This window comes from Rhinolophus hipposideros (genome assembly GCF_964194185.1).
Source record: "Rhinolophus hipposideros genome assembly, chromosome: 18".
In the NCBI taxonomy this organism is placed as follows: Eukaryota; Metazoa; Chordata; class Mammalia; order Chiroptera; family Rhinolophidae; genus Rhinolophus; species Rhinolophus hipposideros.
This window is the reverse complement of record NC_138064.1, coordinates 40,363,624-40,382,373: the sequence shown is the minus strand read 5'-3', so window position 1 is coordinate 40,382,373 and position 18,750 is coordinate 40,363,624. Positions and strand designations below refer to the sequence as shown.

At 32.2% G+C, this 18,750-nt stretch overlaps 1 protein-coding gene across 1 annotated transcript in view; it reads right to left on the bottom strand.

The window, feature by feature from the left end:
- SEMA3A (semaphorin 3A) overlaps positions 1 to 18,750 on the bottom strand; it is a 225,618-nt gene that overhangs the window by 155,282 nt on the left and 51,586 nt on the right. Inside the window, exons 2-3 of the mRNA XM_081079478.1 lie at positions 6,279 to 6,436; positions 1,449 to 1,511 (exon numbers count right to left, since the gene is read on the bottom strand). Coding sequence (XP_080935604.1) covers positions 1,449 to 1,511; positions 6,279 to 6,436 — 221 coding nt within the window. The remainder of the gene's footprint in view (positions 1 to 1,448; positions 1,512 to 6,278; positions 6,437 to 18,750) is intronic.

Here is an 18,750-nt window from a genome sequence, read left to right as displayed (position 1 = left end):
GTCCATTACTACGTGATTGAGGCATTCTTTTTCCATGAACTCAGAATCCAGCTCTAAATCATTCTATGTACAGATGTTTTATTGCACTTTGCTTTATTGTGCTTCCCAAATGTTGCACTGTTTTTTACAGATTGAAGGCAAGACCCTCCAGCAGCATAAATATTACAACTATCTTTATTGCGATACTTGCTTTATTCCAGTGGTCTGGACCTGAACCTGCAGTATCTCTGAGGTATGGCTGTAGATCATCTTAGGCAGCTGCTACAAATCACTCAAGCTCTCACTTGAACATACCTATATATCTATATCATACATACAGGTTAATTTATATCTTCATGCACACAGGATAAATTTCTTATAAATGCTAATATATAGACAAAACTTTTAAACTTATTTATTTGTGCTTTAGACCTCCAAAAATGTCTGACGGAACACAAAACAATGCAAATTAAAATTTTAAATCCTATAGTTCATTTTAATCTATTGATTTAAATGATTATAACTGCCTTCCGTGATATCTGTAGATTCCTGGCTATACTTCAAACCAGTGGCCCAATTAATTTTACTGACAAAGTTTACCTCAGGAAAAAATGGCCTCTATTTTTTTACAGAAATGGTAAAACCATTGTAGGAATTGCTTACCATTCATCTTTTGTTTCACAGTATCCAGGACAATGCCTGTTAACACAGTCATTTCTCAGTCCATATTTATTTAAGGAATAAGTTTGTGGTCTTCACCTGTTAAACTTTAATCGGAAGGGAAAAAGTCTGTGCTTTTAAAAGTTACAGCTATGTGTCGGCAGTATCTTCATTTCTATCCACCCTTAGTTATTATCACATAGAAAAATTTCAACATAATTTGTTAATGATAAATATGGCATTCTGTGTTAATAAATGTTTGTGTATTCAGTACAAGGAAGGAAAGAAGGAAGGAAGGAAAGGAAGGAGGAAAAAGGTGAAGGCAAGAAAGAAAAGACGAAGGAAGGGTAAAGGAAAAGAATAGAAAGAAGGATGGAGGGGCAATTTAATCATGATGACTCAGGTTGAAAAATTTCATATAATTCAAAAGGAATTGAAGAGGAATTAACATTAAAACCAATCTCTACAAAGAAGTTGACTTATTAAATATAAGTATATATGCTATAAAATTGCATTTTGTTATCTTTTGCATATATATATGTGTGTGTGTATATATATATATATATATATCATCAAAGAGATCATATTTTTGCTCTATTTGGGCATGTTGTCATTTTGACCTACTTTCTTTACACAAAACTGTCAATGATTTATATAAAAATGTCAATATCCAAAATTAAATATAATTTTGTTTATAAAGAGTGATTACGTCCACAAGTAAAGCAGTGTCTAATATAACACAACTAAAATTACAGAGTAATAAATTACTTTATGCAATTTCTAAAATAATTTAATAGATAGATACTTACCAGAATATCTTTCCCAGCCCACTTGCATTCATCCCTTCTGGTGTAAGATACTGGCCACACAATCTAAGGGCAGAGAAGAAACATTATTTTATGCCAATTAAGTTCTGTTAATACTACATCCAACGTTATAATCTGTTAGACCAATTTGGGGCAACTGAGATAAAATAAGTTCCATAAAACATTATGGTGGAAGGAGCCTTTCAAGCTTCGACTGTGCAGTGGCGTCCATTAATTGGCACAAACTTAAATCATTCACTCTCCATGTACCCATTAGGCTTTGCTGTATGTGAAAGCTGAGCAACACAAAAATTCATGTACTCAATACAGGCACACCTTGCTTTATTGAGCTCTGCTTTATTATGCTTCACAGGTGTTGCATTTTTTACAAATTGAAGGCAAGACCCTCCACCAGCAAAATGGTTTTGACTCTCTTTATTGTGATAGTCGCTTTATTATAGTGGTCTGGAACCCAACCGCCAATATTGCTGAGGTATACCTATAGATCTAAGTAAGCAGTGGAAATAAATATAAGGCACATTGGGAGAGAGAGATCATCTTAGGAGGATGTGAGAATCTACTGAAGAGACGTATAAGTAGGCACAGAATATGGCCTATATCCTTCTAAACGAATCATTCTTTATTGTGAAATAATGATTTTGAAATCTTAACATTAGGTGCTCTGGATCCATTTCTCTAATCTGAATCTCAGCACTACATGCTAGAATGAGCAACTGAAAGGTTAGAAGAACACATCTTCGGAAGGAGTCTTCCCCCCCCCCCCCCCGCTGCCCCCAGGGAAAATAGATAACAATAGTTTTATCTCACTTTCTGGAGATACAGAGGAAATGAAGAAATAAATCGATAGCTTTAAAAAAAAATCACCCTCCCCTCAGTAGGCAAAACAGACTAATTGATAAATAATTGTGTTTTCAACCCTAATATTTGGCCTTCATCCTTCCAGAGGTTCCTATGAATACAGTTACAGTAGTAAATAAACCAAGGTGTTAACTCGAGGCTTAGAGGACTGTGGATACATTACCCCTCAATAATATTAATGCATATAAATTCATCTAACTTCTAATATTAAATTTTACAGTTTCCGTCAGCAATTCCAATGACTCTTATCTGTACTGGGGCAGAACAATTTTTTAAATTCATTTTTCTTTTCTAGTAACATTAGTTAATTTCAGGAAAAAAAATGTTATATGTACAAGAAATGTCCAGAGATGGTGGTGGTTAATCATTCCCACCTGCTAAAAAGCTTTTAGTCTCAAAATGATTGATTATCATTCATTTGGGAATCTCTAGATAATTCAGCATAAATGGCCATAAACTTGGACAAAGTTTGTGATATTCAATCTATGAAATTAAAAAGCAAAATACAACACATTTATGAACAAGAATTTAGGACACATTGAAATAACCTATGATGACATAACAAATGTATTTCAGGTCCATGTCACAATTATAAAAGCCCTAACAATTTTTGGATATGCAACATTTTTACTATTTGAAGCTCTTAATTTATATATATATATTTTTATTTTTCATGTGCTTTCTTTTCATGTATGCCTGTGTATGTAAATAAAAACTATTATTTGACTTGTTCCACAAGTTTATTTACAAAGTAGTCACATACTACAAAACATCCAAGAATAGTAAATGCATGTTCTTGCAGTTATCATTACCCTGAATCCTGATTACTATTCCATAGGTTCCATAGCCCTATCGTTACACTGGCTATGGAAAGGCCAAATGACCTGTTCTCACCTAAAGTTTACAAAGGAAGAGGATCAAATATACATTTTCTCTGAGACACAACAATAATAATATATAGCAGAGCTAAAATTATTCAGCTTTCCAGCTAGATTGTACAAAAATCACAGATAACTAAAACAATTATTTAATTAACAAGACAGTTTTTTTTCCTGTTTAGTTTGCTCATTTATTCTGTTCTTGGGACTCCACATATAAGTGAGATCATAAGGTATTTGTCTTTCTCTGACTGACTTATTGCACTTAGCATAATGTTCTCTATGTCCATCTATATCTTTGCAAAAGGTAATATTCCATTCTTCTTTATGGCCAACGTATCAATCCAGAGAAACACAAAATGCTAATTCAAAACAAAATGCACCCATATGTTTACTGCAGTGCTAATTACGATAGGCAAAACATGGAAACAACCAAAATGCCCATCAATAAATGACTGGATTAAGAAATGGTGGCGCATTTATGCAATGGTGTATTACAGGTTGTTTGTTCATAGTTTCCTATATCTTGATTGGTTTGTAGAGACAGTATGGGCCTCATTCTGTAATTTTTTTCTTATGTGAAATATTAATATAATCTAATTTGATAACATGCTAAATTCTCTCATACTTAGACGGGTATGTATACTTTCAATTTTCCAGAGATCCAGGATAAAACATATAGGATATATATTTAACTTAAAAATCTGGCATGAATAAAATAAATTTTGACAAAGAAAATTCTCTTTTGGAAAGTAATTTAATGAGGATAATTATAAATCGGTGGAATGAATGTGTGTGTGTGTGTGTGTGTGTGTGTTTTCCAACAGTATCCATTATTCATTTCTATGAAGAATAATTCCTAACTTTTTGATTAGATTTGTTAACCTGTTGATATTTTTTATTCTTTGTCCAAAAATGTATCAGTTAACTAACAATGCCTAAATTTATTATCCTTATATTCAATGTGCTTCATGATCTATTTTATACTTTCCCTTCTTTATGCTTCTATAGTTCTACACATGGCAGCCCCTCTTAATTAATTATTTAATAAGCATTTATGCCTTCAAGTGATTGTACCTTTATCAAGGCCAAAAATCTTTCCATGGTCCTTCCAAGACTCAGAATGTGTTTTTTGTATCTAACAAGGATTGGCCAAGGATTTACCTTTATGTTCATGTATCTTGAATATCATTTTGTAAATTCCTCAAGAATTATAACACACTATAGTATCCCCTATAGAATTTATCAGAATAGTAAATGCTTATGAAAAAGTTGTTTAATAACACTACACATAGGTTAAAAACAGCATTTGCAGACAAATATATATCAACAAATCTTCAAGTAAATTGTATTTACACTCTTAGAAAGAGTGTGATGTAATTAAAATTAAATAATATGGTTGGAATGAGATGTTTAAAAATTAGAAATAGGTCTCCTGTTGCTACAATAATGATTTTAAATTCAAGAGCAGGAGCTATAACAAGAACACTATGACTTTGGGCAAGTCACCTAATTTTAATTAATTCTTCAGTATATATTTATTACAAGTGTGTTGGTAGAAGATATTGTGATATATCCAGGGCATACACATGGCTTTAGAATTTTTCTCACCTGTGAAATTGTAGGTTGCATTACATGATAATTTAATTATTTTCAATTTTAGAACCAATTGAATATATAAACCAAATTAAGAGTATTTATTCAAAAAAAAATATTAAATACATTAAATATATATTCTGAAGTGATATGTGCTCATATATTGTATATCTGTATGTCTCTTTCTCTCTCTCTCTCTCTATACACACACACACACACACACACACGCATATTTATCGACATACATTTGAATTTTACAAAATGATAAAAATGTTATTATAAACATTCAAAATTTGAGCCGGCATAATTTGCTATTACTAAAATATCAATTTTTTTTTAATTATCTTAGATTTTTCACTTATTTTGTAAAGGATGACTTCTCTTAATTTTGTCCAATCTATTACAGTTTATAAGAATTTGAGGCATACTACTTTAAAGCCCCAAGTCTGAAGAAGTAAAACTAACCCACATAAATACTGAAGTGTATGTACTCTAAAAAGCATGTTATACTAGCACTTTTGTAAATATTCTTGCATAAAGATCTTTGTTCCTCAGAGAATTAAGGCTAGAAAAATTGACTAAAAAAATAGTTGACTTAGATTACAGCATATAAAGTCTGTAGCACAATTTTCACTGATATGTCAATCCATTTTTGTTTTCCAAACTGTATAGTTTGTTAATTAAATACGCCAGAAAACAATAAAGAATATGGATAAAACTCATAGACTGAAAGAATCTAAATGACCGCATTTGCAAAAACCTAACACTGAAAATTGATCTTCCAGATTAGGGTTTGGCAAACGTTTTGTTTAAAAGTCCAGAGAGTAAATATTTTAGACTTTGTGAGCCAGATGATGTCTATCACAACTACTCAATTCTGCAACTGTAGAATAAAAGCAGACAATATGTAAGTGACTGAGTGTCTGTTTTCCAGTAAACATTATTTACACAGTTGATATACCAGATTAAGTATGTGTATAATGATTGATGCACTTTGCATTTACTGGCAGTATGGAGAGATGTATACATTTATATATAGGTATATGCACACACGCATATAGTATACACATACATACATATTATATATACATATTATATATGTATATATGTGTGTATATATATATATATTTATATACACACACACACTTGGTAATGAAATCAATTATGATATATTTCTATAATGGTTCAGGTATTTACTTTTATGCAGGAAAAATGATATAACTATGAAAGGATAGACTGAAGTTATTATTGCTTATTGATCATTGTAAATACTATAGTTTCTTCCTTGAAGAGTTTTATTGTATATTGCATCCATTGATTTGTGATAGTCAAATCAATGCATCATTTTTATTTGCATCTGAAAATATAAAGTATAAATTTAAACAATTTTTCAGTTGTCACACTGTTATATAGCTAGAGAATTCTATATAACTTGAGATGCTTCAAAAGAACTACAGTGCATATATTAGAATAAAGATACCTTTTGAAAATCCTTGATATTAACCAGGTTGAATGAAAATATGTGATCCTTTGCTCCAACATACAGCCTGCTCCGTTCCTCATCCAAAAGGAAGGTATGATAACTGGAGCTGTTGGCCAAGCCATTGAAAGTGATAACATTGTTGGATTCCAACATTTCTGCAAGGTAACAAAGCAAGACATTGGGTGTTAATCTGAGGTCCTACATGAGCACAGATTAATGGTGCATGGTGATGTGACTACTGCGTGCTGTAGTCACCAATCATTAGTTTCTCTTCATGGTACTAAGAAATGTACAGGAGCCATTTTGTTTGTTTGTTTGTTTTTACATTTCATTGAAGTGGGAGTTATCAATTTGCTGATATTATACTCAAGACCACACACTCCTATGGAAGAGAGGGAGAGAAAACCTTGTCTACGCAATGGGGCTAGTGGAATATATTTGCAGTTAGTGATAGATTAGAATGGTCAGCATTGTATATAAAATGTCTTTAATTTTACAAAGACTTGATTAAGTAGCTTCATTTGCTCCAAGTCATTAGCTAGAAAGAAAAGTATAGGGGCCAACAGAGCAGAGGTCATGTGGGGAAACTTTGTTTAATCTTCTAGGTTGTTTGAAGTCTCTTTTTATTGCCTGCACAATTTTAATATATCTTTTTGACCATTAAATCTACTCCATCATTTAAATTATTTGTAATATTTTATAACTGCCATATATAAAAAAGCTAAGTTGGGCTTTCATGAAAACATGAATTAAATTAATTTTACTATCTGACCTCAATTTTTCAGTTTGTTATTGCTCTCCAAATGGCTTTTGCTGTGGATGGGCAAATACTGAAGTTTTAGACCTATATACTTTAAGTGAGAAAAATATGTTTAGATAAAAATACCATTAATTGTAAGTCCACTTTTGCAGAGAAAAGTAATTGTTGATAATCACCAAAGAGGTTTTGTTTAAATATCTGGTTCAATTGAAATTATACCAGGGGTGCCAAAAATGTATACACATGACCTGTATTCATCTTTTGTTATCGGTATATATTGAGCAATACAATTTTAATACAGTTTTTTTCCTTTCTTAAAATGTGTATACATTTTTGTGGCACCCTCTGTATATATATTGCACCCCCCACAGGGATAGAAATTCTCCAAAATTGTGTCTTGAATCAATGAATCAGATTTTTCCAGTGCACACATAATGGAACCCTTTCATCCATAAAATGGAGAATGTGTCTTCCAAGAACAGGAAGTGGAAATGCAGCTGCCTCCTCCATCTTAGCCCTGACTCCAGAACATTAGCCATTTAATGAATTGCCTTGATTTATTTATTCCTCCTACTGCCTTCTCCATCTTATCAAAATAAATATTTCAATAGAGGACAAAGTTCAAACACTTTAACTTAGCATTAAAGGTTGGGTGTCCACCATCTGAGTTTAGACTCTACCTCAGTACTGCTCCTCAGGTCCTCTATCCTGCAGGAAGACACGCTCTGTAGTTGTCCACTTTTTAGCCATTGCCGCCATTGTTCTTGATATCTACCCTATATGGCACCGTGCAAAACATCCACTCTTATCAGCTAGTTCAAAATGCAACTACCAATAAATTATCATAGAAGTAATTTCTTTGCAATATTTTGCTTGAGTTATTCTTACAACTTGTATCACACTGTCAGTTATTACAATCATTCACCTAAGTGACTTATCTACTAGAATTAGCATTCCCTCATGTCAGGAAATATGTAATTAATAGCTCATCATCCATAACTCACATGGTTTCTTTTTCATACTACCAGGTCAATAATATTAAATTGAATGTCTATGTATCTATCTATGTATGACTCGATCTAGCCACCACTCCATCTATCAATTTATCCATCTTATACAGAAAATTACATGAATTGTTAACAAGCTATAAAAAGATGCTTTCAAATTTCTTAATGAGAAACAGTATAATACTAAGCGACCCCCCCCCCCCCCGCACCAAAAGAAAAGGAAAAAAAAGGAGGGAACGAAGGGAAGGAAGGGAAGGGAGAAATAGACTAAGGGAAAGAGTTTCATTTATGTGGGTCATACCTGAAATAAGAGGCATTAGTCTCCAGAGAAAAAAGAACAGAGAATCTTCTACATAACATCTTACTTTAAATGTCATTCCTTTCACCAGTGTCCAAATGATTGGAAAGAATCACTGCTACAGAGTGTCTGTACAAGACTGGAATTTCAGGTGCTCTGAGCTGTGTGAGGATGAAAAGGGCTACTATGAGAGTTAGGGGCTACGTCACCAGATAATGTTCATGTATTGACTGAATGGCTGTTTAAGGTCAGCTGGTCATCAAATAAACTAGGTGCCCTCTAGTTTTCCTTCCAATTCTAAACTCTATAATTCTACTCTAATAACAGAGAGACCAAAGTATAAGTAGCTAGGCAAACTAAAAAAAAAGAAAGAAAGAAAGAAAAGCCAGCCAAGTCTAAACCAAGACAACTACATAGAAATAATAATCAATAGAAGGGTCATCTAAAAGACACACAAAAAACTTTTAGTTGAAAATGCATAGAAACTACATAAAGGAGTAATATGCATCAAGTGGAAGAAGTTATAGTAAGACAGATACTACTACAGCTATAAAACATGGAGTCATCCAGTTATATAGGCAAGTACACCACCATCACCACAGTACTTACTAGATGTGCAAACTAGAATGAGTTCCTTACATTACTTGGGCCTCAGTTTTTGGAAGATGGGTTTAATAATATATCTTCAAAGACTTATTGTGAAGGTGAAATTAGAAAATTCATCTAAAATACCTAGAATGATAATTGGCAGAATAGGTACTTAATTAAAGGTTACCTGTTTCTGTAAGTAGAGATTCAATATTAGTATTTTCGATCTTAACCAGAATTAGATAATTAGGATCCAGATGGAGGAGAATGAAAAACTACTTTCTACCTACCTTACCAAGTGTGATAACTTATTAACATACCAATAATTTATATGAAGGGATAAAATAGGAGAAACATGCTCTTTGATTTACATTAATATTAAATATCATAGTCATTTTAAGAACAGAAAAATATTATTTTTTGTTCACCAATTTCTGTATCCTGAATTATAAATAACAAATAAGATTTTCTATATTATAATTCCAAACATTGAAAATATTCATCTGATTGAAAAATATGTTACAGGTTGAATTCTGTAAATTAGTTCAGGGAGAATTGTTGGTTCCAAGGTACAGACAACTTAGAGAAGTCTTTAGTGGTTTTTGTTGAAATCACTCTGGAAACAAACTACACTTAAAAAAAAACAACAAAAACATGTTATGGCTGGATCATTTTGTTTTAAAAAAAGGTAATATTTTCCTGGAGTATGGGTTAGCAGCTGTTTTCCATTGCTTTCAAATATATTTTAACTTTGCCTCATCATTTTAATTTCTTTAGAAGTTCCTCTCTCTGGGGAACTCTTTACATTGCTTTAAAACTGAGAGAAGAGTCTTTTTGAAACCCTCATGGCAGTGAGCCATAGCAAATTCTGGATTGCTTAGGTTATCTCACCACTTTCCAGGGCAAAATACATAGTTTCAAATCAGAGACCTGTTCTCTAAATCTAGATCTCATATTTTTAATATTTTTTCCTTATTTAGATTTATGATTTTGTTTTTCCTATATGTAGACACATTCAGCTGAAATCGATATCAAATAACTTGATTCTACTCCTTCTTAAGTTTAGGTGTTTCTTTTCAGTGTCTATTAGTAAACATTACCATGACATAAATTGGCATGGGAACTAAAATAAATATTCAGTAATGTAAGATACTTAATATCCCATTACATTTCCACATCTTGCCTATGCTCATAAACAGTGAAACAGCAACACATTATTTTAAAGAACAACCTAAATTTCTATAGAATAAATTGGACTACAATGAATCCTCATAGACCAAAGCATGTAAAGGCACTAATTCATTTTGAGTGTAATTCAATTTTTCTCTGGTTGAGACATTACTTCAACTTCTACATGCCATGTCAACCATAAAGAGAAGTAAATGCAGGATTATAATCAAAAGTGCCATTTCAGAAAGCTCTCTTTAATGAACTATGTATTCTTAAAATTGAACTGTGATTAAACAAGCTTTCTGTTTACTCCAGATTCACCAAATGATTTAGTGTTTCTGTGATTTGTGTAATGACAAAATAGATGATATACTGATCATGTAGTAAAGCAAATAGTTTGTGCTCCATAAGTGCTAATTATTAGCACCACTGTCATTGTGATATAAGACAATGTAGACAGTAAGCTTAAGTTACAGATGTTCTGAAAGGAAACATCAATTCACATAATTTCAAGCAGCCTCGTGGTCAATTATGAATAGATTGCATTCTCTTGTGATGTGGTTCCAAAAAGTAGTCTTATGAAATTCAAGACACATATAAAGTCCATTTGATAGACTTCCTTTCAATCTAATAACATACAGCAAAAGAAGAAAAATAATTATAATTGATGTGTTCTTTAATCAGAATATCCTACCAAATAATCAGGGAAGAACCATGATTTTTCTAATGAGTCGATTCTAATTTTCATTCTCCTTATTTATACATTTTATCTATTTCCCTTGAATTTATCACGACCTCTAATGAAGCTTTATTTGAATAAAGAAAACATAAAAATACATTGGTAGCAATCATTATTACTAGTACATTATTTGAGATATTTTGACTTTGGGTGGTGAACACACAATGCAATATACAGATAATGCACTATAGAAATGTATAGTTGAAACTTATATAATTTTATTAATCAATATAACCCCCCAAAATTTAATAAAATGTAAAAAATATATCAAAATTATTGCATAAACTAATATTCTTATATATTTATTTTATTATACAAAAAGAAAATAAAAGATGGAAAAATTTACATCAAAACCATACATGAATATCCATCTCCATATAATACAGTTGTATGGTTCCTATAGTGTTATGATTATCTTTAGGATAAACACATATTTATATAGATGATTACACAGTACAATGTAATGTAATCAGATTTTCAAAAGGCAATGAAATAAATACTGATTTCTAGAGTGCAAGACTGCCTAGAACCAGACTTTTTACAGGAAGGAAAACTCCTGTATACTTGACTTCAAACCCAAACTACAGCCACTCTGTTCTTTATATTTCTACCTCCCATTATATTTCTTTCTCTCCTTCCCTCCCTCCTTCCCTTTTTCCCCTCCCTCTCTCTCCCTTCCTCTATCTCTCTCTCAAGTTTTATGGCATGAAAAGTAATAGGACCCTACCAGTTGCTGAACTCAAACACATTGCCTGCATTCAATGATGGCTTTAGATTTATGTCCTTTTTCCATTACTTAAACTTTTCAAAGAACACTTAAAGATCCCATTGAAAGTAGTCAAAAGCTATTTCATCAAGTTCCAGAATTTTAGATCCCATATTTTAATGCTTCCTATATTATTTTTTAAAAGTCATACACCAAAAAATATTTCCAAAGACAAAATTAGGCTGAAATAAAATTTGGCAACCTTTTATTGATGATAAAAACAAAACACATACTATTTGCTATCATAATCACTTCATACAAAAAGGAGGAAGCATGCCATTTAACTAACAAAAAGTGCAGAAAGGACAAACACATACACAAAGAATCATCTTTAGAAATGAATATATTTACACTGTGGAAAAATTCACCCTATTTTTCTCACTTTATTTTTATTTCATCAAGGACTTATTACACAGAAGGGAAGTTCTTTCCTCAGACTTATGTTTGGAAAGTACTGCTCTAAAGATAAACTGTGTGAATGATGAACTTCTAGAATTTCTGGCCAGTGCATCTTGTCATGGCATACATAGAGTCAAATTTAGTGGGTTTCTATATGATTTTATTTATTTGGTGATACTAAGCATACTCTCTCAATTTGCAGTTTGGTAAGTGTTTTTCAAATATATTTAGAAAAATCTATTTTCTAAATTCAATAGCAGTAAACACGCAAAATGTGCATCAAGTTTACATATCCTGGCCTGAAGTTAACTTTTAACTACTTTTTACAACATGTGCCAGAACCAACAAAATTCTATAAAATACAACCTCACCACTTTTGCCTTGAACATTTCTCCAAGTTTTTCTTCCAACTTATTTCTTTGCCTTTGATGATGGTCTGATCTCTAAGGTCTTCATCACACTGAATTTATGTCAGGAGACTCCTCTGCCAGATGCTTCTCATTCGTAGTTGATGTGAATAATCAGCTTTTTGACTTGGATAGACTTCCTGGTCAAGGTACAAGGTGCCTCAAATTCAGCTTTGGACAACTAAAAATCCATTCCCAGCCCAGCTCTACACTCCTAGACCCCACTCAATATACAAATGCCCTGAACTACATTGTCAGAGAGAGATGATGCATTTCCCCTTAAATATGCTTGTAAAACATCAAGAGCAGGCCTGTGATATTAATCTGTGTTCCACTTTTTATAATGTGAAAAAATACATGTTTACAATTTAATCTGATGACTCAGATTTTTATTATGTAATGGAGTCATTATGTAAGTCGACAAACACATATCCCGTCCTCATTATGTGTAACACACAGACATTGGCTAAGATATTTGTGGAGTGTAAAGATTCATAAAAACCTCGATGGAAAGTTACACAAATGCCATTAGAAAAGCAATATCTAAAAGAACAACACAACAAAGAGATTAATAAGAGCTGAGGAAACTGTCAGGAAGAAACAGTGAGTGCCAAAAGGAGAAGTGAATAATCCTTGGAGAAAAGGGTTGGCAATTAAACTTGGTGTTAAAAAGTGTATAGGACTTTCGCCTGCAGAAATAGGTGTGGTCGAGCATTACATGCAGAGGACGTGAATAAAGACCAGGAGATAAAAACAAGGAAAAATACAAGAGACAGACATTGTAAATGTTTATTATGTGCCAAAAACTGCTGAATGTTTATATTCATTTAAGCCTCACAATAACCTAGTGAGGTGGAAATTTTCATTCCCATTTACTCTCATGAAGAAATTGACTCAGATAGACATTGAAAATATACTAAGTCATAGAGCTGGTGTGATGTAGAGCGAAGATATCCACTTTGCTTTGACACTGGAGGGCTGGCTCTTTATATCTTACCCCATACTACTTTTAAGAGGGTAGAATTGTTGAGAATATTAAGAACTGATTGTTGAGAAGAATGTGAGAACTGTAAGAATACATTTTGGGGAATACAAAGGCTTCGTAGTTGAGAAGATTCGTTACCTCCTACTATCACATAACTTGCTTTACTTAGGAGTCTGTTAAATATTTATATTATTCTATTTGCCTTATATTTGGTCCTTTTACACAATAACAACTCTGTGGGTAATCTTATCTGCAACTATGGCTTTTGTTACTAGCAGCATTTTGATATGTCTCAAATGTATACCTTCCAAGACAGATTTCCCTCCAAAGACCAAAGACTTACTAGAAACCTGTATTTAGATATTAAACATATATCTGAGTCTGCATGACTTGAACAGAACTCACTCCGTTTTCTTTGTTTCCATTACTGACATCATCACTTTTCTGTATGTTTTAAAACTGGTTGCAAGTACCACTCATCCAAAGAATCATACAAACCAGATCCTCTTCAGTATCCACAGATTCTATCTATCACTTCAGTTTTGTTTTGCACTGTAACAACTTATCCCATATTTTCTTTTGCTTATATACTCACTGTCACTGTCATAGTTCAATTCCTCATAATTTCTTCCCTTGATTATTATAATTATCTTCTAACAGAACTCCCTCTCTAGGTTTACATCAATAAACAATGTTATACACTGCCTCCAGAATAATCTTTCTACAAAATAAACATGACTTTCTTCTGGTAAATTTGAGAGAAAAGTCACTTTTACTCTTTCCTTGAGTCTTGAGTCTCATAATAAAAGTCTCATACTCTTTCCTTGACTCTCATAATAAAAAGGAAGGAAGGAAAGAGAGGGGGGGGAGGGAGGGAGGAAGGGTCGGAGGGAGGGAGGCAGGGAGGGAGGGAAGAGGGAGGGAGGAAGGGAGAAAGAGAGAAAGAGAGAAAGAGAGAAAGAAAGAAAGAAAGAAAGAAAGAAAGAAAGAAAGAAAGAAAGAAAGAAAGAAAGAAAGAAAGAAAGAAAGAAAGAAAGAAAGGAGAAAAGGAGGCAAGAAAATAGAGGAAAATATCCATATTAAATGAAGAGAGGAAACAATACAAATGGAATATCAAGTCACAAATTATTAAGAGAATATATTCAATATAGTGAAGCCTGAAACATTTTGATATAGAATGCTGAAATCTGGCACATATCCATATATTCCTATTCCAGGTAGGATAGAATTAGTAATCAAATGGTTATAAATTGCAAAATTTGCATTTGCAAATGCTTTATTACAGTAACTCTAGAAGGCTACATGACTAGAAAATTATTGAAAAATGTCCATAAAGTAGAAGTACAGCTAATGTACAAAGGCATGATCAACATCATTATTATAACTAACACTTGCATGCCAAATACTGTTTTAATCTCTCTCTCTCTCTCTCTCTCTCTCTCTCTCTCTCTCTCTCTCTCTCTCTCACACACACACACACACACACACACACACACACACACACACAATAAATATTATCCTTTTACTAAAGGAAACAATTGTAATAAAGTACAGTGAAAGCAGGAGAGGAAGGAGAGGAAGGTGTGAACACTCTACAGAATGTTTTTGATAGTGTTTCCCAACAATCACATCAATCACAAAAATATGAAAGGATAAAGAATATATTTTCCTAGAAGAAAATATGTTAAAGGTTTTGGAGCTTGTTTCCAAGTCAAAACAACTGTAGACTGTAAATTCCTCCAGCTCACTCCCTCACTATCAGGAGAAGGAGATAAAGAGTCCACCAAAATGCAACACAGGAGCACAGGAAAGAAGAAGAATTGACCTAAGGAAGAGAGGGTTAATTCTGGTTGTCAAAGTTCCAAACTGAGTAACAAAAAATAAAAAACTTTTTGAAAGAGGTGAAATTGATTAATGAGAAGATACCCTGTTTCCTTGAAAATAAGACCTAGTCGGACAATCAGCTCTAATGCGTTTTTGGAGCAAAAATTAATGTAAGACCCAGTTATATTATATTATATTATATTATATTATATTATATTATATTATATTATATTATATTATATTATACTATACTATACTATACTATATTATATTATTATATTATATTATAGACCCGGTCTTATAGTAAAATAAGATCGTGTCTTACATTAATTTTTGCTCTAAAAGACACATTAGAGCTGATTGCCCGGCTAGGTCTTATTTTCGGGCAAACACGGTAATCGGAATGAAACATAAATAGGAAATAAAATCTAAAAATAGACTTATATCTGCAGACTGAAGTGTCACCATCTTCCAGGAAATTCTAATTTTATAGAGGGATCAATTATGGAACTTACTATTAAAGGAAGGATATATTTGGACTACTTAAATAAAAATCAAGTCATCTATAGAAGGGAAATAATCAGACAATGTTATTGCCAGAAAACAAAAAAAGGAATTTCTGAAAATATCCAGGTGAAAACAGGTGATTCAGTAAGTTTATACTCAGCAGATAGCCTTTCAGGAAAGGGAGGTAGTATCAACATTAACAAATGTGCAAGGTTTAAGTGTACAGAACATTCATCCATTCAAGAAACTACAGCAAAAGCAATTTCATAATAATGCAATTCATTCAAACAAGGCATGTATCAAAATCAAGAGCACAGATATTACATCACTTGCCACTTTATAACCTGCCTAGAAATTTCCAATGTCTGTTATTTGAGCCCTTTGTGCTTTCCACACTTACTTATTTTATTCATCCACCAATAGTGTATAAGTGTGCATATACCTATATATACAATGATATGCAGATACATATATTTATACACACACACACACACACACACACACACACACAGAGGATTATTTTCAATTAACTCAGTGACATGCTATCTATAGTCACCACAGCTTAGAACGCTCTCTATTCCCTAGGGTTCTCCATTTTCCACCCTCTCCTGCTTAGGTGAATCACTGATGAAGCCTCTCCTGTGACTTCTTGTACATTCTAAGAGACTGTGCCTCATGCCCTCCTTTGTGAAACACAGTGCCATTACAAATGTAGTTTAATCACTGCTTTATTTCTTTAGCTCCCTTTCTAGAATTACAGTATGCTGCTTTTACTTATTTTTATATTCCTGGTCCTGGAACCTTTTTCTAGCATATACCTAGTCCTGAAACATAGGAGCAAGTGTCTCAAACACTATTTGAAAAATCTTTTATTTAAAAAAAAAGGAACAAAAACTCATAAAAGGTAAATGTAATAACAAATATCTAGAAAAAAATGTTGCACCATATATTGTATGTCAAATTATATACTGGCTTTTCTAGTTACATTGTACATTCAAGTGACTAATAAAATTATGTAAACTGAACCCTAAATTATTTATAACATGGCTATAAAATTATAATAAAATAGCTAATTTTAAAAGTCTATGTTCTAAGCACTGTTGTCATCGTTTTACATATGCTAATCACATGGATAACATTTTTCAGCGTTCTGTTTAACTAGTAATATTAATCACAAAAACTATTGCAGTAGCAATAGTAAAACTATTTCAGTGCAACTGAAGAGAGAAGACCCATTAAACTATTGCTATAAACTAAATAAAGGAAGAATATATTTAGACTCCTTGAATAAAAAGCAAGTCAATAGTACTTGCTTTACAGTACTATAGCAATCACACTAAAAACTAGTTTATAGCAATAGTTTAACTGGTCCCCTATCTTTAATTTCTCTTAACTTTAAAATATTCTTCAAGGCATCACTATATACAGTGGCTTGATCATATTTTAAAAACAGTATACTTTTATTTTAAAAAAACAAAACAAAACAAACAAACAAAAAAACAAAAAAAGAATTTCACCTACTACCATTATCTTAGCCCAATCTAATAAAAATTGCAGTCCCAAATCTTCATTTGGTACCTTATTTTATAAGTTCCTGTTTGGTACCTGTTTCTATAAATTCCCACAATTTTATCAGAAATGGCCAATTTATACCTCTCTAATCCTGGCCTGCCCACTCTTGCTTCCAATTTATTTTCCCTGTTCTTGTGCTTCAAGGTACAATTAGAAACCATCTCTCTCATGGAAACCCTGAGAATTAGCAGATCTTACTTCTTTCTCTGATGCCCCACCGGCTTTGATCATACACACATTAATCACATACCACTCATTTGCATGGGCAGTAGGGTAAATGCTTTAGTTCTCTAAAATAAAAATGGGCACAGTGCCATATGGGTCTAGTTATATGTAAAGGAAATAGTTAACTAGATAATTAATTAATTTTGAATTTGAAATCTAGAAAGATCTTTAGACTATAAGGTCTATTTACTTCCATTTACAAAAGAATGTAAGTGACTTTTATCATAATAGTTGCAGAGGCCAGATTTAAATTCAGTTCTCTTGACTCTCAGTTCAATGCTCTTTCTAAATAAATTTCTAAGAAAATGTGACTAACTTTTTCTCTATTTTTTGCTGCCTGATTCCTGATGTATAAAGTTTCTGGTACAAATATATGCTCAAAAAATTGCAAACAATGTATAAAATAGCTAATTCATAATGCTAATTTTTACTTCATGGAAGAATAACAATGAGTTTAAATGCCATTATCACATAAAGCGACTAAAAGTTTTAAGGTGGACAAAATGATTAATACAAATAGGCATTGCCATTGATCACTCATTTTTGTGCAAGGTAATTAGTAAACATTAAGAATTAACATATAGATCCTTCTTTTACAACTCATATTGGTTAATGTAGTGCTTTGAGTGATGGGCTAGTAATCCAGATATCAAAACTTTGTTTTTGATTGTCTTATATCTTAATTATTTATAGGTTCCTTTACAGTCAGGTTTCTATTATCAGTCAGCTCACCAGCAAGTATTCATTAAATGCCTATGAGTGGTAAACATTGTATTACCATTAGCAAAGTTATGAAAAAAAAAAAGAAAGAAAGAAAAGGAGGCTTATCTTAATACAATTGAAAGTCTGGTTTTGCCCAAAGTCTCGGTCAATTATTTACATGTACCACAGCATATATTTCAGTGTGTTCTTTAAATAAGTATCATATTCCACATGACTATAAAAAAGCAAATGTTTTCTGATATTTACAAATTTTATACTTTATTTTCTCAGTAACAAAACTGTGGAAAATATTCACATATGGAGAATTAAATAATTACACACCACTTAGTCACCAGCTATCTGCTGCATACTCCAACTATAAGAATTTTTAAAAAAATCTTTAAGAATGATTTATTTGAATTGTTCCAATGCTAAGCAAATGAACTTTTATAGAAAAAAAGAAACAGTATTTCATCAGTAGTGTTCTACAATAACACATATTTATGAGAGGAAAGTAGTC